General features: G+C 40.5%; 1 protein-coding gene across 1 annotated transcript in view; it reads left to right on the top strand.

The window, feature by feature from the left end:
- The window catches only part of fhod3b (formin homology 2 domain containing 3b), a 139,498-nt gene that overhangs the window by 62,348 nt on the left and 52,538 nt on the right, over positions 1-24,612 (top strand). Inside the window, exons 4-5 of the mRNA XM_059339282.1 lie at positions 16,209-16,276; positions 18,254-18,359. Of these exons, the coding sequence (XP_059195265.1) occupies positions 16,209-16,276; positions 18,254-18,359 (174 nt within the window). The remainder of the gene's footprint in view (positions 1-16,208; positions 16,277-18,253; positions 18,360-24,612) is intronic.

Here is a 24,612-nt window from a genome sequence, read left to right as displayed (position 1 = left end):
AAAAAACAACACAAAATTACCAAAAAAAAGACATTAAATTACCAAAAGGACTAAAACACTTTAACACAGTGGAGACAGAGCTGACTTCCAAAATGATTTGGCGACCCCCAGAAATCATCTCGCGACCCCAATTGGGGTCGGGGACCCCAAGGTTGAGAATAGCTGGGTTAAATGATGTCCAACCCTACTGTTTTTCATTAATAAAACTGCAAACTTATCCCAACTATAATGGTTAAATGAGCTGGTTATGGATCATGCATGGTAGAAAGGCCTTGGTTTCCTCTACACAGTTGAACAGCGCTGTTTGGAAAATGCAGTAGATTCCCTCACACGAGACAGATGAATGATGAGGAAGAGGCCCAGCGTATTGCTGAAAAATGTAGACAAGGAGCCTACTGCCAAATACTGGACATGTCTTGTTGATTTTCCCGGTAACACGAGATGGAAGAGCACTCATATCTATCAAAGGGGTATTATTGCGTTTTATCTCAAATTGTAGGAGTCAGTCTGTATCTCCTTTCATCATGATATGGATTAATGTCTGTGCTGTGAGTGTGAGTGTGTCTGAGGTTGATGGATTTGAGTTTTTCCTCTCCGAGACAGGCCCAGTGTGGTACAGTGGGTACTGTTTTAGTGTATTAGTTCAGAGCCGTCCAGATATGTGAGGGGTGCTATGAGGCCCAGTGACAGCGGAGAAAAATGAGAGTTGACCCGCCCATTGGGGTGACAAGTTGAATATTTGAGATTTAGGTGTTTTTTTTAGGTTTTATTCAGTTAGAATTGCATAAAATGACAAAGATAACATATAATGTAAAGTGCAGGGAGAGGCAGAAAACCCACATGGGCTTATTTATTTAAAGCCTCCACCTAAAATTTCATAGTTATTAGAAAGTAATAAACTGATAATAGAAAAAACAAATGTATAACATCAACACGTTATAATGACAATAACAAAAACAATTAAAAACAGATATCACTCAACTGTACAGCAAAGAGAAACAAGCATTTTGTTCTCTTTGATTTGGTAACTTTAATGCTCTCTGATGGCATTCGTGCTTATTAAGTGTTAAAATTGATCTGTAGAAATAATTTCTTCATGCCAGGAGTTGAAGAACATGTTGAGCAACAGTGTTTGTCTAATAACCACCATCAATTTGTCCGAGTCAGTCAGTGAAAAGGAGTTTAACCTCGGTCCACAAGAAAAACAACAACTATATTATGGCAAAAGGCAGTCGTTGACTGTACTTATTTGCTTTGTTGCCAAGTAAATATTAAATCCTTATCTGCCAACATGAGTGAGAAATTTCTCTTATGGTCCACGAGGAATAAAACAGCAAACACATCAGTCATTTGGCTTTATTAAGTAGGATTTTTGAAGAGAGGGCAGTCAGTCATGTTGATTGTGAATTTGTTCCAGTTGGGCAAACAGGTCGGCCCCCGAGGACAAAACATGTCTTTCAGTCCGCTGGCTGTCTGTGCCAAGCATGGATTATATTCATTCAATGACACTTCAGAATAAAGTGTCTATCCAAACACAACACCTCCTCGACAACAGAGATAATTACCAATTCAGGATGAAACTTCTCTGATTTTAATTACATTTTACAACGTCAGAAGTAACACGCACACCATGCCTTTCTAATTACACTATGCTTTCATATTAGTCCATTGTATCTTGCCTCTTGGCTTGTCAATTATAGTGCTGACTTGACCTTTCTCCAGACTCTGCCACCTGTCAGCAGTCACATCACTTCACACCCAGCTTGGCATAGCAACGCCAGCGCCAAGGTGCAACAATCTGCCATGACAGGCAGCAGCTCAGCAACACCAGGAGACGGTCACATGGTGTTTATCATCACAGATCACTACACTGCAAAAAAGCCAACTTGTGTTTTTTGGCCTAAAACAGTGATTTAAGTTGGTAAAACTTGGAAATATAAATTACTGACATTTAGGGCAATAATGTAAGTTAGCACAACAAAGGAAGCCAGTTGTCTGCTCAAAAACAAGTTGGTGAGTTGTTGTTACTTATATCTTTAAGTTGGGTTTCACAACAAGGGACAATAGTTCTGATAACTCTTATTTCTTTGTTGGGAAATGCGGGAAAGCGGTGAAATTCAGTCATTAGCGAAAGCTAGCGGCTAACTGATGTTAGCGGCTAACTGATGCTAGCGGCGCTGCTTGTTACAGCTACAAGAGTAGCCATTAGCGTATCAATGCTAACTCAACATTGTGGTAGCAACATTAGCTGACATTTCATAGCAGTGTTACAATCGTGCCACTTCAGCACATTGCAGAAGTTAGCAGAAGTAAGGATTAAAAGTTATTACAATATAAAATTATAAGTTAGTACAACTTACAGTTGAGTTGACAAAAATCTGAATTCAGAGTTAAGCAAACTCAAAAAAAGAAATTTAAAATATTTAGTTTAATTGTCCAACTTTGAGTTCACCCAACTTTTCTTTTTTTGCAGTGTACAGGGTGTCATTGTTGCCCCATTTTATGTCCAGACATATCTCCTCACCTGGACAGCCTTTTGAAAAGCTCATTCTTCAATGTTGTTCTCCATAGAATCATTAGAAACCACTGCTCTATGGATACATTGAAGGCCAGCTCTAAAAGGGAAAAGCTCTCTCTGACACACACTATAAAATCAACTCATGCGCTAGCTTGTTTAATGATTGTACTGTAGGTGAAGTCTGCCAGTCTGATTGTGGATCTGGATCAAACATAATGCCATAAAGTTCACACAGCCAAGAAATGAGTCGTGCTTGAAGATATAACACAGAATATTAAAAGAAAAAGAGCTTTTTATTTCTTCTTCATACCTCCGTGAGGATTGTCCATACTTGTACAATCCTGTGTTTCATTTTCCTCAAACATACTCAGACCAGTCACCAGAAAAAAATGTTGGCTTTGCATGTTTCTAAAGACCACAGATATGTTAATATGAAACTTTTTCAACACATTTCAGCAGCGAGCTGGTGACGTAATGAGCATCACAGGTCTGAGTGCTGGATGTGTAAAACAGACACTTCCACCCTGGAGGCCAGTGTTTGGGTCCAGAGCCGGCCCAAGCCTCCATGGGGCCCTAAGCAGAATTTGATTTTGGGGCCCTCTATTTCTGCCAATAATATTGATTGTTGATCATTCACACACCTACTATAATCATTGCGGCTCTAGCAGTGTTGTTTACATTATCATTTGTCAGCCTGATATGTCTTTACACATTTATGGGGGTGGCCCAGTTAATAACATAAATAATACTAATGAATGAATGATGTCCAGGGCGTCACATATGGTTTTTAATCTAAAAATGTGGCATATTCAACTAGAAGAAGAGAAGAGCGAGCTAGGGTTGATGTACACATCGTTCCAAATGGTAAAACATTATATAAAAAACCTACATTATATATATTTAAGTAAAAGTGGCATCTTGTTTATTATTTTTGGCTTCAGAAAACTGCAACAGCAATGTGCGAAAATAAATTGTAGTGCAAGAACAACAGTAAAGTGCAACAACAAATAAAATCACTAAGAAATATCTATATATTCTTGACTAAGTCCACCAGCTTTGCTTGACTTTTTCCCAATTGACTAACTGTCTATAGGTATAGTGACATGCCTTTTGGGGAATCTGAGAGGAATAATAAATATATTTTTGAATTGCTCTTGGGGGCCCCCTAGTGGCCACGGGGCCCTAAGCAGTCGCTTAGTTCGCTTATGCCTTGGGCCGGCTCTGTTTGGGTCACATCCTGATTCAAACCTGAAGTCAATTTTAAGTTGCTTTTCTTCAGTCTTGAACCTAATGAACCTAATCTGTACGTCAATATGTCAGGTTATAATGTCACGCTCTACCTAACCTTTCACTCCATCCAGTTTTTTTTTTTTTAATCTCTGGGAACTGTTCTACTCTACTAGTTATGTATGAAAGTAGCTTGAAAAAATAATCACATTTTTTCACCTAATCTTCACCATGTACAGTGGCTATGTTGCCCAAACTTAACCAAGTAGTAAAAAACTGCAATGTAGTGCATCACTTTTAATTGAGATTTTAATGTTTTTCAATGAAGATGAGAATAATGATGCAAAAAACTGTTTATTCTCTCCATAATCATATTGCAATTGCAATATCAATCAAAACAATGACAATTTGATAGTTTTTACAAACCATGCAAGCATTGGAGAATCATGCAATGCCAGTATTTGTTGTGGTGATGGGTTGACATACCTTTTTGCAAGAAAACTTGGACCATAACTGTCAAGTTCTGTCTTCTTTTTGACCACAACTTTGCCCAAAGTTGAAAAACTGCCTGATCAGTTTGCGAAGGATGCAAAGGAACAACTAATTTTCCACTTTTTCTTTGTTTTTTTCTTTTTTCTTGAAGATGGTTGGTGATTTATGGTTTAAACAGAGTTATGCAGAGTGGTGTGAAATAGGTTGATAACCTTTAAGAAACAGGAAAAACAGGCATTAGTATTGAAAGCAAATCCCACTTAACATTTAACTAAACAGTTTTTCAAAAAAATGAATGTTACCATTACTTTAAACAAACAAAGTCATTCAAAATTAACCAAGTAAACAATTAAAGTAATGATTTACATACTTAATAATAAGGTTTACTTAAACAATATATATGCTTTCAAATGTGTTTAATTGTCCTAAAATGCTTAGTGCAGCACATTATATCTCCTGTCAGGCATTTATACATGCTGTTCTGTGAAAACCATGTGGAAAGGTCAAACTTTCATTGGCAACAAGAGTTCTTTTTTCAGCTTTGTGACATTGTCCAGTAGGTTTTTATGGTGTACTTAACCTACAGGGTAGGAGATGTTTGTTGTGTTGTAAAGGAAGAGTTAATCTTTCTATTTGTTGAGAAATTTAAATTTGGAGATATGTGGTTTTTACTGGACTTCTCTTCCCTGTCACATTAGTTTCTAAGTGTCCGTCTGTCTCCGACTGGTGGAAGTAATTACCTCGGGTCATTATCACTGAGGACAGAGCTGCTCTATTAGACTGATGTCAGGTTAACTAGATTGTGTCCTTACCTAAAGCGCTGACAGAGAGCTGCCAGAGGTCTTCTTCTTCTTCTTCTTCCTCAAGGAGGAGGAAACACATTTCACACTGCCAGAAATAATAAAAAGGGGAATTGGAAGGAGACTGCAATGAGTCCCGCTTATGCACAAACTAGGTGTTTCTGACAAAAAGACTCTAAGATGGGAGATCTTTTTTCCATGTCTTTTCCATTAAGTCCAGTCACAGTGTGGCCAGTATGGAAATGACTTGGTGCACCGTCACAGATGTGTGTGGGTCGGCTTCCTATTCATAGAGCTGAAATAATCTGAAATAGATGTGGTCTCAGCACAACTGTGTTTATTGGACAGAGTTTGCACTGGTGCGTTTCCCCACGTGTCAGGTTGTTAAGAATAGGAGGCAGAGAGGAGGCCAAGAGGAGCGAGAGAGGAAGAGGGGGATGAAGAGGGTGAGGGGAGAGTCACTGAGGTCATTGTTGAGAATATTTTCCAACCCTACCTTAGGAAGAAAACTTTTAAAATTCTCAATTAATTGCAGTTCATGGAGTTTTGATTTTAAGGATCACAAAGTCTACATTGGCTATGGCCTTGCTTTTATAGATAGAAAGATAAAATCCCCCATAAACCAAAAAAAAATCATATATGTGATGGTAATATATGGACGAATGTTTCAAATTTTATTCTTTAAGCATCTACAGTATAGGCTGTTTTTTTTTACTGCAGCAAGAAAAGCTGTTTGGCTGCAGCAGCTGCCAAGCCACACATGAGGAAAAGCCTCGACTCGGCCTCTTTCCAAATCTATATTCAGAGATTATTAGAGGAGAATTCACCTGCAGAATCACAGAAATATTACTGGAGACAAGCTTCACTTCTGTCAGCAGTTACAATAACTTTATGGTGTCACCAGACCCACCAGACCCCCCTCCTACTGTCCATCCCCTAGTTTATATCTGTGTCAAGCTTTTGTCTGATCCTCTGAATGAGTTCATGCCTTCACACGGCTCTCCGCTCCACTACCTATCTGTGTCAGTGGTGGCTAGAGTGGGGAAACCCTGTGGAGGAGGTGAAAGGGGGGCAGTGGGCTACAGAAAAGCAGAGAAGAAAAGGGGGATATTTAGTGGGGGGTTGCAGCGAGGGTCACCCCACCTGGTAGCTAAGGAATGAGTCATTAGACTAATGAAAGATGTGTCTGTCCTCACATTGGCCTTGCTGTCATGTCTCTCTCCTGGTCTGGAATTCTGCAGATTCTTCCCTCGACGGTTTCTCTCTGACAGCGTCAGATATGATCTTGACGGCTGGTTAGCGTACGCTTTATTGAAGAGACTTACCACGAGATAATTAGCCTTTAGCAATGCCCTTTAAGTGCTCTGCAGAACATTTCCAACCTCTCAAGAATAATGAGAAGTCGATGAGGCTCAACAGTAGTATTTCTGCTCCAGAGTCCAAACCAAAAGACGAATGCCACTGCTGCCTTCCAGAAGAGTTATTGTGACTGACAAAAACATAAACTTTCTCTGAAAGTCTTATGTAAACACATCAATAAACACAACAATCCAATTTCCACGGAGGGACAATGAGCGCCGTTGAGCTCTGGGGGCCAGGTTTTGTGTTTATTGGAACTAAGCTGTGGTATGCCTCCGGATCAAATATCTCTGGCGGGATCGAGTGTCGCAGCCTAGAAACCTGATCTCCTCGCTGCTCCCGAGAGAGTTTAGACACCGTGCTCTCCGCCTGGTGTCCAGGTAAAACCTCCATGGAGGAAATTGAATCAAAATGAATTAGCATGGTTTATTTGCATGCTGCTAACACTGTCATCCACACAGCTGACATGACACGTGTCCTTATGTTTTATTGCAAACTTTATATTGAAATGAACCGTAATAATGACAGCAAAACACCATCATGAGGCGACACACATTTGACCTTTTCAGGGTGCTGCATTGTTTGTAACACTTCTCTCATCAGGCCCAGATTGATTTTGTTGATTTGATCTCGTCCCATGCCTTGGCTGTGTTTCTGCTCTGAGACTTTCACGCCCTGTGGGTCCATGCAGGCCTTCCTGTGAGGCCTGCTTCCAATGACAGAGGCTTCTGTAGTCTGTGTGGCCCGACTCAGTCTTCTCTAATCTAAACCATCATCTCCATATGTCTTCCATCACAACTTCCAAAGCATTTGAATAAACTCCAGGCAACAGGAACAAATTAATTAATGTCCTTATTCCTCTGTGCACTTTGTAAACTGCCTGTGTGTAGTTCAAGCTCATGAACACACATACACACTCACAGTTTCCATAAAAATTCTCTTGATCCACTTTTTTGGTTGCACTCGAAACCAAAACACGTTGAAAGTTGTCTCATTCGTACCTGCATTCCCGCTTAATGATTTCCACCTGAGTGCTATAATCTGCTTTTATTGACCCATCATTCACCTTATGGTTCTGTTCAGGGAGAAAGGGATAAATAAAAAGAGCCCCAGTCCACAAAGTAGCATGTTACAAGCCCATGCACATGTTGGGAGGTCTTCCACCTTAATTACTTGTGTTTTCTCTTCATAACTGTTGGAACAGGAGGTTTCCCTTACGGAGTGAGAAAGGAGAAAAGGAAAAACTGAGCAGGAAGCTGTGTTGATGTTGTTGTGCTGCTGTGTTTCGTGACTGCAGAGCTCCATTACGCATACTGTAAACTCAAGGCTTTCTCATGAAAATACCAGGGGACGAAAATGAAAGATGGGTCGCTTTACCCTTACACATGGTAGGCAGTGATGTGGCGGTGCTGGCGCTCACGGCCCTGTGGTCTCCAGATGGCTGCAGACTGACTCAGTCTGACCACCGTCACCTCTCACAGAGTCTGTGGCCTTCGCTGACCGGTGGAACGGCTCCGGCCGCTCGGAGACGGAGCTAAATGCAGACATGGGCAGGGCGCTGGCTCGGGACTATGAAGTCCACTCTGAAGGTTCAGCCTTCACCAAACCAGAACTCGCAGCACATGCTGACTTTTATTCCTGTAAAGTTACACACAGATATAGTCAAGGCAGAATCTACCTGTAGTCTTTCATGTTTTTTTCCAGAGACTAAGGCCCCGTTCACACGAGGACGGTCTGAACAGAAGACACAAAAGTGGCGTCTCGTCTTCACTTTTTATTCCTCGTTTAGACGAGCGTTTTCAGGAGGAAATCTGCTGCATACGGTGACACAAAAGTGTGTGAATGTGATTGTATGCAGCCAGGCGGCATCACTTAAAGCCATAAGAGCATCTTTGGACATGCAGAAGTTTTCACGCCACACATTTTCATCAGCTACTCCTTCCACAAAGTTCTCCTCCATCACTAGATCTCCCAGGTCTCGTTCACAGCCCTCTGGCTCCTCCCACCAATCGCTGCATCCAGAATGTGATGGAGGTAATTCCAGATCCTTCTCTGTTCACTAATACTATCTGTACATATCCTGTACATTTGGTGGAAAGACTCCTGTAAGTTTATTAGAGCTGCCAGAGCAGCTTGAAGGTCCCACCATGGAAATAATCCCACGTTTCTTTATTTCCTGTCCTGGAGCATGTATGTGACGTAAACACATACGTGACGTGAGCAGATCAGATCAGAGTTTTGTGTCTTGTCAGTGTAGACGACACGCTACGGAGGAGAGGATTACACTTTTACACTTTGGAGGGTGGTTTCACATTTTTGCGTCTTTAAGCCCCAAAAACGCCGTCACCGTCTAAACGAAAGTCTTTGATGTTTTTTTCCAGGGACTTAAGTTCATTATCATTTCTCCTCATTCTACTCTTAGCTGAGCTTCAACTATGCTTGTCGCAGTGACAAGGAAGAAGAAAAGTATCTTTGGTATCATGACCAGAATATGCCTTTGGCATTAAGAAGGTTAAATATTGCGGATACTGCACCACATATTGGCTTTTCTCACCCTTACATCCTCTAGAAACCTCTCTGTTTCTGTTTCTGCTTGTGTTGCAACAGTAAGGGTCGGTTATGTGGGTTTCTTGCTGTTTACTTCCAGCTCAGTTATAAATGTTGCATTGTCTCGAATCATACTGTATCCTTTTCAACCTTAACATCTCACCTCTGGGTCCCACAAGCTGTGGGTTTGATTCTGCATTGTTGGACAGTTTTACATGCAGCTAGCAGTCAGATGCTTGGGATCCTCTGGTTCTGCTTCTGGTCTGACAGCTCCACTTCTGGAAGCAAACACAGTTTAATTTACAGCAGTGTGCACGGGGTTGTCCTGCCCAGTGGGGTCTTTGTGGGTTTCCTGGCTGTGCTTTGGATGTGGTTTATGTGTTCCGCCTGCGGCGTGAAGCATGAGCAGCGCTAGTCATCCTTTTCATTTTATGGCACTTTCTGGAAACAAAGGCATGCGAACAGATGCGTAACTGAGCATGTAAGATGTGTTTGCAGATGGAAAATAGGAACGGTTAATGGCTTTATTGGAAAACAAATGTTTCTTATTGGAATAATTTGTCAGCTGTCCAGCAGTGAGTGGTGGGGACCAAGGTTATTATAGTTAACGAAAACTGACAAAATAACAAAAACTAGAATTGAAAAAACATTTTCGTTAACTGAAATAAAAATAAAAATGAGAGTTTATAAAAATGATAACTAACTGAAACTGTATTTTGTGGTTACAAAACTAACTAAAACTAACTAAAATTATAGTGAAAATGTCCTTAGTTTTCGTCTTTGTCAACTTTTTTCATACGTAAACCTTTTTGGTTGATATGAAATCTATTTCATCTATCTGGTTTTATGACTTAATAAACTTATTGGGGCTGAGATGGATCAGACAAAGGAAATAAAGGAACATTTATTGTGACCTTATTGAATCTGGACCCAACAAATACCCCATTACAAAACACTAAAACTAACACTAAAACTAATAAAAACTAAACTAAAACTAAGCGTTTTCAAAAAATAAAAACAAAACTAAAACTAGCAAACTCACTCTAAAAACTAACTAAAACTAACTGAATTTGAAGACAAAAATTCACAACGAAATTAAAACTAAAACTAATGAAAAATCCAAAACTATTATAACCTTGGTGGGGACCAGTGTTGAGTTGTAATAAATAAAAAGTGACCTATTACCAAACAGCATCAGTGGAATGTGCTGGCAGTGACACAGAGAGTCAGAAGGTGTCTGACAGGACAGATTTCTTCTAAAAGTTGTATTTTCAGCAGTAACAACCATCCATGAAGTCTCTCCTGTCTGACTGTACCTATCAGGCCCCACAGCAGGATTTTTCTCCGCTCTTCTGCTGCGGGCAGCATTCCTGATAATTAGAGAAAATTCCGCTACTACCTTTATGATTGTTATAATTACGAGACCATTACATCCCTGTAGCTATTCCAGCTGAGAAAACGTGACTGTGTGTTGCAGTTTAAGAGGAGAAAACAGCTGCTCCTTATGCTACATTAATGTGAGGCATCAAAAACAACACTTTCTCTCTGCTGACTCATCATCCTGTCAGGTCCTTGTCAGTTAAAGCCGGAGGGGAATGTAAAGATGAAAAAATCTGGACTGCTTGTCCTCAGCTGCACTCTGTGAAAATGGCCAAGGTGACTTTTTTAAGTGTTTCAACCTTGACATCTTCTGTTTACTGGCAGATATGCAGCTATGTGTCACCCTTAGTGCCAACCTTGGTACAGATACAGAACTACTCTCTAGCTTGCTTTATTTGTTCAAATCCAGTTGTTGGAAACAAGCCTTAAAGGAACACTCCACCGTTTTTTCATATTAAAACATGTTATTCGGTCGAGTAAGACGAGTTGATACAGACCTCTTGCGTCTCAATGCGTGCACTCAATCGCCCTGGCGTGCGGCGCCACTTGGCTAGCACTTAGCTTAGCCCAGTTCATTCATTAGGATCCAAACAGATGGACAGTTAGAAGCGACCAAACTCCTCCACGTTTTCCCTATTTAAATACAGCTACACGAGTAGTTAAACGACCAAGTATGGCGACACAAAATAAAACGTGGCGCTTTTCTAAGCGGATAAAAAGGATAACTATAATGTATGGCGGAATAGCACTTGGGAGCACTCCGACTCGGCGCAGTAATATCATCACTCCTGAGGGGAGAAGATTTTTCAGGAGTGATGATATTACTGCTGTATTTAAATAGGGAAAACGTGGAGGAGTTTGGTCGCTTCTAACTGTCCATCTGTTTGGATCCTAATGAATGAACTGGGCTAAGCTAAGTGCTAGCCAAGTAGCTCCGCGCGCCAGGGCGATTGAGTGCACGCATTGAGACGCAAGAGGTCTGTATCAACTCGTCTTACTTGACCGAATAACATGTTTTAATATGAAAAAACGGTGGAGTGTTCCTTTAATTCACTTTTCTTATTGCGACATTTCAAGAGTTAAAATTCTCTTCACAACTGAATGGAAACCTGGTTCATGAGAGTTGAGGGTTACAAACATTTCCTCTGAATAAATATGTGCCGAGGCTCTTTTCTCAGAGGGAAATGCAGAGGGCCCATAGTTTTGGGTGCATATCTGTGCCAAATGGTATGGAACTAATCTCCACTGAGCTATTTCTCATTAAGACGGGCCTCTGGAGGAGCATCGGTGGACGGGACAGGGAAGGAACTGTCTGTTCTTCATTTAGTGTTGGGCAGGAATAACTTTCTGACAGTTTTATTGAGGTGAATGGCAGTGGAGCTCTGCATGGAAGAATCCTCTCTGCCATGTTGTTGCTGATTGACACACACACACACACACACACACACACACACACACACACACACACACACGAAACATGCTCCAGGGATTTATTCAAACTCAGGCCCCGTTTACACGAGGACGCTTGCAGGTAAAAATGACAAAATATTTTATGTGAAGTGCCTTTCGTATAGACGGTGACGGTGTTTTTGGGGCTTAAAAACGCAAAAATGTGAAACCACCCTCCAAAGTGTAAAAGTGTAATCCTCTCCTCCGTAGCGTGTCGTCTACACTGACAAGACACAAAACTCTGATCTGATCTGCTCACGTCACGTATGTGTTTACGTCACATACATGCTCCAGGACAGGAAATAAAGAAACGTGGGATTATTTCCATGGTGGGACCTTCAAGCTGCTCTGGCAGCTCTAATAAACTTACAGGAGTCTTTCCACCAAATGTCCAGGATATGTACAGATAGTATTAGTGAACAGAGAAGGATCTGGAATTACCTCCATCACATTCTGGATGCAGCGATTGGTGGGAGGAGCCAGACGGCTGTGAACGAGACCTGGGAGATCTAGTGATGGTGGAGAACTTTGTGGAAGGAGTAGCTGATGAAAATGTGTGGCGTGAAAACTTCTGCATGCCCAAAGATGCTCTTATGGCTTTAAGTGATGCCGCCTGGCTGCATACAATCACATTTCACACACTTTTGCATCACCGTATGCAGCAGATTTCCTCCTGAAAACGCTCGTCTAAACCAGGAATAAAAAGTGAAGACGCGACGCCACTTTAGGTCTTCTGTTCAGACCGTCCTCGTGTAAACGGAGCCTCAGGCAGCCCAGGTGCTGATGCATCACTGCTGTAGTGCTGTGCTATGATCTGGACTTCAATGATGTCATTTATCTGTTTACTGATTAACATTCAATGACCCCTAAGAAGTGCAGTGAGAAGAAAAAGAGCACGCTGACGAAGTAGGACCACAAATCCAGAGTGCTTTGTGTGGTGAAGGTGTGATGAGTAACCAGAGGATCTTCCTCCAGCTCTCTGCTCCGCTGATCACACAGATTGTCTGTTTAGAGATCCCTAATCTGAACTCTGAGTCATCTTCCTGAGGTACAGGGCAATGGATGTGGCCCAGCCTTGACCTGAGGGAGCAGTAGTTAAACAGCTTTGGCTGCTTTTTAACATGATGCAGAATAAACATATAAAAGGTATTTATTTTAGATACATTTTAATGAACCGTGAAGAGCAATGGAGGCATAAAAAGTACATTATCTTGGGTTTTTTGTCCTTTTTTTTGCATTTCTACATTTTACAGCAACACAACTGAATGTAATAATAATAATTAATCAGAATCAGAATCACTTTATTAGTCCCTTGAAGGGAGATTTGTTTTGCAGCAGGACACACAAGACAAGGTACACAACGATAATAGAATAAGACCCAATAAATATCTAATAAAACACAGTCAAAGAAACGCCATACGCGTATATAAAATCACTGACACATGTTCGTTGCAGAGCTGATACCCCTAAATGGAGAGTTACTACCTAGTATAGGTAAAAAGTGCAATGTGCAGATGTGCAAGAAACAGACTTGTGAAGATGAGCAATTTGAGGGCTACTTTCTATTAGTTAAATAAATGGCAGTTGGTATAAATGAGACCTGGAGTCTTTTATAAAGTTACCGAATTTTAACCACAATGATGAAGATATAAAAGTGAAGGGGAGTAAATAAAATGAAAGAAAGAGGTATCTACAGATATGTGTGGATTTTGAGAGGAGATTTAAGTGATGGACCCCACGATGCTCAGGCTGGGAGTTCCACAGCTGGGGCCCGGAGCCCAAAAGGCCCGGTCACGTTTCCTTCCTGTTATTTATAAAGACACAAATCACCAACATTGCACAGCTTCCCCTCGTAGTACCTCTGGACTGGTAGAGATTTATTTCTTGCGGATGTGGTTGCCAGTGAGGAGCTGGGACTCTTCCGTAAAAGACCAGAACTCATCTGAGCCACGTACGGCACAGAGAGCTAAAACATTCAGAGCTCGGCTGCACTGATACCAAATACCATTAGAGTCATAAATTAGAAACAAGACATTTTCTGAAGATAAGGAAAAGAGCTGTGAGGTGTTTGATTGCACAATGCAACCTCATCACATGGAGCCTTTGAAGCATCTATGGCTCAGTCCCAGGTTGTCTGCAACACAGATACATCTCTAATATTTTCTGTCTGAATGAGAGAGAATTACAATGATGATATATGTGTGTTCTGGGATATGGCAGCATGTTTAACCCAGGAGTGCATTACAGACATTTTTGAATATTTAGCCTTATTAAGATGGATTGTGAGGTATATAAGTCAGATCTGGGCCACATTTGGCCCATTTGCTGTCCCTGTCTGGCCTGTGTGGGGTTACCCAGAAATACAGCTAGAGTGCTTTTATTTTGAAGGCGATTTACATATGTGTGTGTGTGCATATGCACCTGCACAGAAATGCATTCCACATTAAAAAAAAACAGACTTACGTTGTTGCTAAAACGGCATCTCATGGCAACAAAAGAAAAGTTGACATGTAGACTTTTTAACAAGTGTTGAATTAATGTATTGAAAAAACACTTTAATTGCTGGTTTATTGCAAAACATACACGCTCGATATTGTTTTCGTGGTTTGAATGCATGTTGTGGTTACAATAAATGGAAACGTGAGATAATGATTGTTACTACTGCTACATTTGACTTACTCCACATTGAGTCTTATTATAACATGTATTCCTACCAGTAGCAGCTGAAAACCATAATTAACTGCATAATATAAAGCCATGAAATTAATATTGAACAGAATTAAATTCTGAGTATTGGTCCGGCCCACCGCACCCTTTGCAGTATCTCATGTGGCTCCTTTGGAAAATTAATATCCAGCCCTGATTGAAGTGGTATTTATTGAGGGTTTGTTTCATCACTGGCATGTTGACACTCTTTGAATGTGTTTTGTCCCTCACAGAGGGCTTGGATCCTCTGGTGTTGCATGATATTTGTCCCAGTGGGCTTCAAAATACAAGCTGTCTCTGCATCTGATGTTTTATGTGTTGTGAGAAAATGCTGTGTCACTGGAAAGGACCTCAGACCACGAGGACTCTTGTCCAGTGTCTACAAATTGCCTTTGTTTTGCCCACAGAACTGGCAACACACACCCTGTTTATGCCTTTGTTTCTGTCCCAGTTAATCAGCTGAAGGGACAATATTAAATAGAGGCTTATTGCTCTGACTCATACCCATATGTTCTCATGGAAGCGTGTTTCTCACACTTTCCAACACAATTATTTGCAGCTGTTTGTAAAGACAAGGAGCTCATGGGCACCATGCATATGTGTATATGTGTTTTTGTGCATGAGGAGTACATACTGTATATTGTGTCTGCTTATTTGCTTCTCTCTTTGGCATGTTTTGGCTATTCATCTTAATAAAAACACACTCATGCGCCAGCAGTGATAAATCCTGCCCATCCGGTCAGCTCTGCAACAGCTGCAGTGGTGCAACAAACAGACTGGAGACACACTGCACAGTACTTAATGTAGTGTGTGTGTGTGTGTGTGAGAGAGAGAGTGAGTGTGTGTGTGTGCATGACTGTTTGTGTACATGCCAGCATCCTGTCAGATATTTGCTGACTAAGACATATCCTGATGCCTTGATGATAAGCAAGAAATTATCTGTCATAAGCAGACAAAAGGGATTTTGCATCCCAGTAAAAAAAAGAAAAAGCTGAGAGAGAGAAGCAGAAAAAGAGATTACCAACCTGCAGTGCACTGAGCTGAGCTGTACTGTATGCTGCTGTATCTGCAGCAGTGAGAGGTTTTGCTGAGTCAGAGAGAGTTCACACAGCAGTGATGAGTGAGCTCAACGCTGCCACTCCCTGGCTAACGCTGCAGACTGCACACACAGTGAAGGATGGTCAGAGTAGTTGCAGGAGATGTTTGCCTCCATCAGAAGCATCTGTCATCCATCACATCTCTCCTTTAGTGTTCTGTGGTGTTTCCATAGCTGATTAATGGGTGTATTGTTTCTGAGCCATTGTGGTGGCTGTTGGCTTTAGTTTCTGCCTTGACTTTGTATTATGGTGAGCTACAGATATGGCTTTGTCAGCAGGAAACATCCACTGTTCACTAACGCTCCACAGATGTGCTCCGAGTGGCTCCTACTGTTCTTTTGCTCTCACTTTTCTTCTTTCAAGACATTTTTTCACATTTAGCTCGTTTGGGATAATTGCTGCCAATGATGTGTGCATGACGCAGACACAAGGAAGTGATTTTGAAGCAGAAATTTGTTGGTGGAAACTTTGTGTGTGATGCAAGCGACACAAAAACAGTCTCAGATAGAGAAGTCCCAATGATTCTGAATCTCCATTTGTTTTATTCACATTTTGTATGACAACATAATAGAAAGATTCCACGTGTGTGACTGTCAGCTGATTTATCCACTCTTTTCCTTTTCTCTCTTTCAGAAAAACTCTACAACTCAACTGGACGGGAGCTGCGGAGAGCCCTCTTTTCCCTCAAGCAGATTTTTCAGGTATTTATTTCTGTCTTTTTGCTTTTCCTGGATCCTTAAATATCTTTTAAATATCTCCAGCTCACAACATGCAGTGAATTCTGCTATGTTTCATGTTCATCTCATAAGCATTCTCCAAAAATGCAGTATTTTTCAGCATGTAAAGCATATTCTGCCTGCTCCAGGGCTTTAGACGTTCCCATGCATGTACACACATTAACATGCAGGAACTATAAGGCCCGTGCACACATGCATCAGTGCACACTCACTCTTGGACACAGCATTGTTTTCCTGAGGCAGACTTGTGCTGTGAGAGTCTGCCTTCGTGGCAGCTGTGGAGTGTTCAGGTCTGGTCATACTTCACACACTGGGCTGGGCTGGGCCGGCCTGGCGGGCAGCCGGCCATAGAGGGGGAGGGTTAACCAACAGTGAGATGGAAAAGAGAGCAACAACAGTTGATGCAGGCCCAGAATAGATTAAAATACCCCACGTTTTACGCTACGAGTCACTTTGTGGGGGTTTCTGTTGTACAGAATATTGATTATACTTGTTGAGGGATAAAATATCCACCAGGTCTGTTATCAGCATTACTGATCTGCAGTAAACATGCCTGAGTCTTAAATAAAAGAGTCTTAGATTACAGAGTCAGCGACAGGTGTGAAGGATGCAGGTGGTGAGGTCAGAGCAACAGGAGTCTGAAAACACTGAGAGCAGATTCTATTGTTCATTGCACTTGCAGAAGCTATAACTGAATGTAAACAAACAGATGATAGAACGGTTAAGGAAACATACAAATAGACAAAATGCATGTACATGCAGTAACATATTCATCAACTATCAATCTATTTGCAGCACTTTTGCTAAATGCTGCATGTTTTGTCACATTGGTAAAGATGTTTCTTCATCTGCTCACTGCAAAAAAGCCAACTTGTATTTTTTGGCCTAAAACAGTGATTTAAGTTGGTAAAACTTGGAAATATAAATTACTGACATTTAGGGCAATAATGTAAGTTAGCACAACAAAGGAAGCCAGTTGTCTGCTCAAAAACAAGTTGGTGAGTTGTTGTTACTTATATCTTTAAGTTGGGGTTCACAACAAGGGACAATAGTTCTGATAACTCTTATTTCTTTGTTGGGAAATTCGGTCATTAGCGAAAGCTAGCGGCTAACTGATGCTAGCGGCGCTGCTTGTTACATCTACAAGAGTAGCCATTAGCGTATCAATGCTAACTCAAAATTGTGGTCACAACATTAGCTGACATTCATAGCGGCGTTACAATCATGCCAGAGAAATTCAGAGTTGAGCAAACTCAAAAACAAAACTTAAAATTTTATCGAAGGTTGTTGCCTTTTGAGTTCACCCAACTTTTCTTTTTTTGCAGTGCTTGCTTTGTGTCTATTTGCATATGTTTTCTCTCTCTGCAGTGCACTGAGCTTATTATATTATACTGAGTTTATTCAGCTGAGGACTTCGTAAAGGCTGGATTGAAAAATGTGCTCCTGTGTTTTGGCCAGTGCTATGTTGCATAAAGAAGTCTGACCGCCTGCTCACTAATTGTTTTTTTCATTTGGATCAACTAAAAGATTTGTCTTGTTGCATCACATTTGCAGCTTCATGCACGACAAGTAACTGTTCATTTTCTGCACAAGACGGACGTATAATCTGGCAACATTACGTTCAGCATAAATCATCAGTTCCTGCAGTTGTTTTGGGGGGGATGATTTATTGCTTTATAACAAAAAACCCTTTAAAATAATTGGAAGGAGTTGTATGAGCTATTAAACAACAGTTAGCAGATGATTATTTCTTTGCATGCTCTTGTTTTTAGCCTATGATTTGCAACAAACACTCAAAGGTTTACGTCAGATATGTGGTGAATGTGGCACTACATTAGTCATATTTACTGCTAAAAATAAATAACTGTTGAAATGCTATTGTCTCTGGCTTTGTATGGGATCTGTGGCGGCACTTTAACTTTCTCCTTGACGTCTTCCCAGGATGACAAGGACCTGGTGCACGAGTTTGTTGTGGCGGAAGGACTGACGTGTTTGATAAAAGTCGGCGCTGAAGCCGACCAGAACTACCAGAATTACATCCTGCGGGGTAGGTCCACCGCAGAACAGCACGACGTTCTACCAATAAACTCACACAGCAAACTTTCCTCTGCTCTACTTTCTCACACCTCAATTTACAACACGTGCTAATCGAGGATGTTATTAATCAATCCTGTAACACTTTTCTTTCCATAAACCTCTCCAGGACCACATGTGTTTACATATTACATGTAAATTGATGATTGTGCTCGACGGCCGTCTCACACTCACACACCTAAGGCGTATAAACAAACTGAAATGTGTGCCACAGATAATGTGGAAGTTAGGCCAAGTTTAGCAGCTGGTTAATTTATCTGTCCCATGTCGGTAAGGTGAAAGGTCATGTGTGTTAAGATGTGGGAGGGGCTGAGGGGGCTGAGGGATACCCGGGACCGAGGGATTCATAGCACTCGCTGCAAGGTCACCACCGTTTAACAGCCTGCTGCGAGGGGGCAGGTCACACATGCTTAAGTGGCTAATAAAAGTTCTGGCAGGATATTGCAGATCATAAAACTAATTTCCCCTCCTTTTTTTTTTCTTTCTTTCATTTTTATTTTTCCTCGTGTGTTGCAGCATCTTTTCATGAAAGCTAATAATACACAGAGACACATATAATATGCATCATCTTGGATCAAACTTTGGGGTAAAAGGTTCCATTTAAATGTTTACTGTGTGTTTTCAAGGTTTAAAAAGCACCTGGATGCCAAGTCCACTTCCAAACAGGTGACATATTTTGAAACATGAAACTTAATTGAAAGGTTCGGCGTCATTCACCACTGAACCCAGCATCAGGATTTAAAAGTCTCAGTCCCGACAGTTGTGCTACTATAATGAATAAAGTTGGCAGTTTGGGTCTGGACGTTGATTAAAGCATATTTTTTATTGCGTCTCATAACTGACCTGTGGTCTCCCTCACTAATAGGGAGGAGAAAAAGCCTAAGCTGCGTACGAGGATGGTCTGTGAATGGGCTGGAAAGTGCAAAAATGAATAATAGTAATTTTTATACAACTCACATAAACAAACAACAACAGCAGCAGCATCATCGTCATATGCCAGTGTGGCAGACATCGCTCACTCTTCCGTAGAATGGTGTCACAAATCATAATTTTGGATGTTTATAGCGGGATATAATCTAATTTAATATGATGATAATCAGTTTACTGTATTCACTACATGTGCTATGAAGAAAAATGTAAATGATTACAGCTGTAAGGTGGTGGAAAAGCTTCAAAATGCACCTTGAAAATGCTTGAAAAGAGCTTTAATTTGACTTTGGAAAGGGTTAAGGAACCCTGACGAGAATTTTCATTGTTATTTCTTCATTAAGTCTTATTCAAAAGGAGTCCCAGTTTAGTTGACCCTCATAATTTGGGGGCCAAGTAAACTCAATCAGTTGTTAACCCCTCATGTTTATTCAATTAGATGCTGTGAGTTTAGTTCTCTGATATTCCAACCTGCTCATTGTTGACCTTTTCTCTTATTGAAGAAAATCAAAGAGCAAAGGGCGGATGTCCGTGACAAAGCAGTGATGTTGATGCCCCCAGGGGCAACTTCTAACCATGAATATACCCCGTCAGGACTAGTGATGTTAGTGTTTGATGCCTGGTCTGAACTGGGCCTGCTCCCTGACTCAGACAGATAAATCTCACGGGCTAAACGGCCAAAACAAGGCAGAGGAAGAAAGCGACAGGCTGTTGGAAACTTGAGAGTTGACCACATGTAAGAGTTGTTAGTGTCATTGTGCTGTGAGTGATGAGACCACTTCCCATATCTTTTCTCTCCTCCTTATTGTACTCTCCTTTTTTTCCCTTTACCTCCCAGAGAATTCAGATAAAACATCTGTGTCAGAGCGTTTCTGTGGGACTCTCTTTATTCTTTCATGTGCTAATTTATCGCTTCATCTCTGCAGACTCTGCAGTTTCCCGTCATGTATCTCTACATCACCATGAGAAACTGAACCAGAGTACCACTCTCCCTAAAGCCTTTTTAACCTGTTTCAACTGCTGACCTAATTCCTCCTGACCAGCTGAGGAAATGTGGAGTGTAGCAGCTCACGCTCCCTCGTGATTCATGTGTTGGCCAACACGAGTCCAGCATGTGCTGGAACGCAGATGCACAGGTCAGAACTGTATATAGTAGATCTGGCTGCTTCACTGCTGATGACTTCCAAAAGGAGCTATGTCAAAGTATTCCCATGAGGCGAGTAAATTAGACGCCTTAGAGTTTTTACACGTGCGGAGAAAGACAAAGAGAGAACGACAACATGCAGTAATTGCTTTAGTATCAACCATTGATCAATTCTAATGTGGGTTTTTTTACTGTTATGTCTTTCAAGTTGAGGCCAGTAAAAGAAAAGAAAAGAAGAAGAAGTAGGAATGCAGCCTTGAACCCATCTGTCTGGTGTGCATTAAAAACCTCCCGACAAAACAATCTTGCTCTCTTTCATGAATAAAAATCAATCTTCTGGTGCTTTTGCAGATGAAAAAGTCTCAGTCACACGTGTGCACCAGTCTGCACCAGTCTGCATGTATTTTACTAGAACAGGTTCCCAGCCGGAGCTCTCTCTCTCTCTGGAACATTGCGGTCATTGTGACTGGTAGTTCCTGCAGCACTCGCAGCAATCTACACCATCTCACTCTTTCCTTTTTTTCCTCACTTTTTCATTCGGTCCTCTCAAAGCCCTGGAGGTGTCTGTGGCCAGTTAGCACTCCCTCAGTGATGCTGGTATTCTCTGGCTCTGGTCTGGTCCCAGTCTGGGCCCCTCACACCTGGCTCGGAGGGCTTCCAGACCAGGACTTAGGTCCTTGGAGGCGTGCGTTTCTGGCCCAGGGGAGAACTTGTATGCCTTTATCACCCCATCAGTGGGGAAGGGTGTGAGGTCAGGTTCTGAGAGGTGTGTATGCCATCTGGTCCTCCTGATGCTGAACACCCAGCCCTGTAAACACACGGGGGCCAGGGAGGTCCTCACAGGGGCCAGGGAGGTCCTCACAGGGGCCAGGAGGGTCCTCATTAGAGATATTCATTCCTCATTCTGAACTAAGCACTCCCATGTTGTTGGTTTTAGAAGTGAACTAGCACTTTGCTATGTTATTAATATTATTACTATTACTATTATTATTATATATACTGTTGCTGCCATTATTACTATTATTACTATATACTGTAATATACTACTATTATTATTATACCGGCCTTACCAGCCTTATTTATTATTATTATTATTATTATTATTACTATTATTGTTATATATTATATATCATATTATTTTACTTATAATTACTTTATTTATTTATATTTTTCATTTTATTTTATATTGTTTATTATCTATTATTACATATTATATTATATATATTATATACTGTACTATTTTTATTATTATATACCGTCTAGTCACTATAGCATTGTTGCCATCATATCACTATCTATCTATCTATCTATCTATCTATCTATCTATCTATCTATCTATCTATCTATCTATCTATCTATCTATCTATCTAAGAGATTATGTTTGATTCAACACAGAACATCTATAATTATTTGTAATCTCTCTAAAATAGCTGTTGGATTCAAAAATCGTTAGTTGATTAAGTGAAAAGCTGAACGAAGGATTCATAATTACTGCTTATATAGTGAGAAATATGTTATTTCTCTTTCAAAATGTATTCATTTACATATTTCTGTCACAGCAGAAAATCAGTATCACGCTATAACATATTTTCAGGTTATGATGCCATACAAACTTACCCTGCTATGAAAAAATATGCTTTTTCTTTAAATGTTTCATGTTATTATGTGATTACTTATTGTTGTAACATTTTTTTTTTATATTGTTCAAGATAAATTGAGTCCCAGGAGACTCCCGGTGATCTCAACTGTGGTAAAAATATTTAAAACCAAATTAAACAAATGTCATTTCAGCCATGCTAGCAGCAAATTAATAAATAAATATTAGGTTGTCACAGTAACACGTCTCTGTTGACAGCACAGTAAGTGCTTCAGCAGCCCTAAAGTGAAAGCAGACTGTAAAAAGGTCAAATGAGTTTCTGCTCTAAGCTCAGAAAAAGATCCCTGCGGTACTTATTATCACCAGCAGAACTGGGAGACGAGGTGGAAGAACAAATCACAAGGTTTTTCCTGGATCATCGTTTTTCTTGTAGTATTTACAGAAAGAACAAAAGTAACAACTGAGTTTAATTGTTGACTGTAAACTGGGAGCGGCAGAGAGAGGCCAGATTAAAGACTTGAAGCAATTATTCTCCGCTTTGAAACGTTCACTGTTGACATTCGCCACCATGAGCTATGTTTTCAGAAACACTTTCTCCGTTTGTACTCCTGCAAGGCCATGCCATGTCTGTCTGCACGCTGCTGCTTACTAAACATCAGACATCCTGAATTCAAAGTGAAGCTTAAGTTTTTGATCTGAAGGAATTTAGGGAATCAATCTTTTTTTATACACGTTTAAAAACAGTCTTCATACAGAGAAGACCATATCTCATCACATGCTGTATTAGGTTGTCTATACCAGGAGTTCTCAACCTTTTTGAGTCGCGACCCCCAATTTAACATGCATGTTGTCTGCGACCCCCACAATCTCACACGCACAGTTCAGATCACCCAAAAAAGAAACAAAATGACCAGAAAAAGGAAACAAAATGACCAAAAAAGACACAAATTGACCACAAAATGATCAAAAAAGACACAAAATCACCCAAAAAAGAAACAAAATTACCAGAAAAGACACAAAATTACAAAAAAAAGACACAAAATTGCCAAAAAAAATACACAAAATCACCCCAAAAAATAAATAAAATTACCACAAAGACACAAAATGACTAAAAAAAGACAGAAAATTACAAAAAAAAAGGAAACAAAATGACCAAAAAACACAAATTGACCACAAATGACCAAAAAAAAGACATTAAATGACCAAAAAGACTAAAACACATTAACACATGAACACTTTAACACAGTGGAGACGGAGCTGACTTCCAAAATGATTTGGCGACCCCCAGAAATCATCTCACGACCCCAATTGGGGTCCCGACCCCAAGGTTGAGAACAGCTGCTCTATACAGTACATGCTTTACGTTATAAACATGTGAATTTAAAGCTTCCACTAAAGTATCACTGTATCAGTCATGCCCATCATTCATTCTTTTATCTCATCCTTTCTTCCTTTTCTACTCTTCTCTCTCTCTTTTTCTTTCTCTCCTGCTACCATTTTGAGAGCTTCTGTTTTTACTGACACGGCAGTTATAACGCCATAAGTTAAAGCACCTTGACTTGCTGGTGTTGTTCTCAGAGGCCTGCTGGTTAAAGATGTGCTCTATGTGCTCTAGTCGAGTGTTTCATTGCCTCTTTAAGCGTCTGGACGTGGAACACTGAGACGCTCAGTCCGGCTTTTAGTGTCACACTAAGTCAGTTTAGAGGCAGCAGGCTTTTTCACAAGTGCACCTGAAACACAAGAGCCTTTTGTTTAACTTGTTGTTGCTCTCTGTGGTGTTTCCCAGCGTGGTGGCATCACATGTTATATGAGGCAGAACATCCAGTGGCACATCTGTGCAGCAGTGTTTGTCACTGTAAACAAGCACAAAAGCTGCTGATTTATCTGATTTACTCCTCCTTTATATAGTGAAAGGAGTTTTATCAGTGAAACCAGCTGCTCTGGTGTTTGGTTGGTAGAAAACCTGGAAGTCTTTAGACTTCAGAATAATCACCAGAGGGATCATCTCTGGAAATAACAACAGGACAAGATACTGGTGTCTGTTTTTAGTCTGGATTCAAGTCTGAATGTCTAATTTTGATTGATTGTCTTTATTTCGAACGTGCAAGCAAAAAAAACCAAGTTTAAATATGAATAAATGAATAAAAAAAAGCAAAAAAAACAGACACTTTCTGCAAGCTGGAAAGGGGGTAGGAGGAAGTAAAAAAACATATCTAGTCCTACCCCTTAACAGGTCAATTTGACTTGGATAGTTAGTATGAACAATTGTGTGTATATATATATGAATAATCAATATAGTCACATACAAATATTATAAACAATTTTATATATACATATATATATATATATATATATATATATATATATTAATACATACTATAAATAATTTATATTACGCCCTGCGATAGTCTGGCGTCCTGTCCAGGGTGTACCCCGCCTGCGCCCAATGACAGCTGGGATTGGCTCCAGCCCCCCGCGACCCGATTGCGGATAAGCGGTTAATGGTAATGAATTAATTAATTAATTAATTTATATTAC

Source organism: Centropristis striata, chromosome 8 (genome assembly GCF_030273125.1).
Source record: "Centropristis striata isolate RG_2023a ecotype Rhode Island chromosome 8, C.striata_1.0, whole genome shotgun sequence".
NCBI lineage: Eukaryota > Metazoa > Chordata > Actinopteri > Perciformes > Serranidae > Centropristis > Centropristis striata.
Note: the sequence above shows the minus strand (reverse complement) of the source record. Positions and strands in the feature narration are given on the sequence as shown.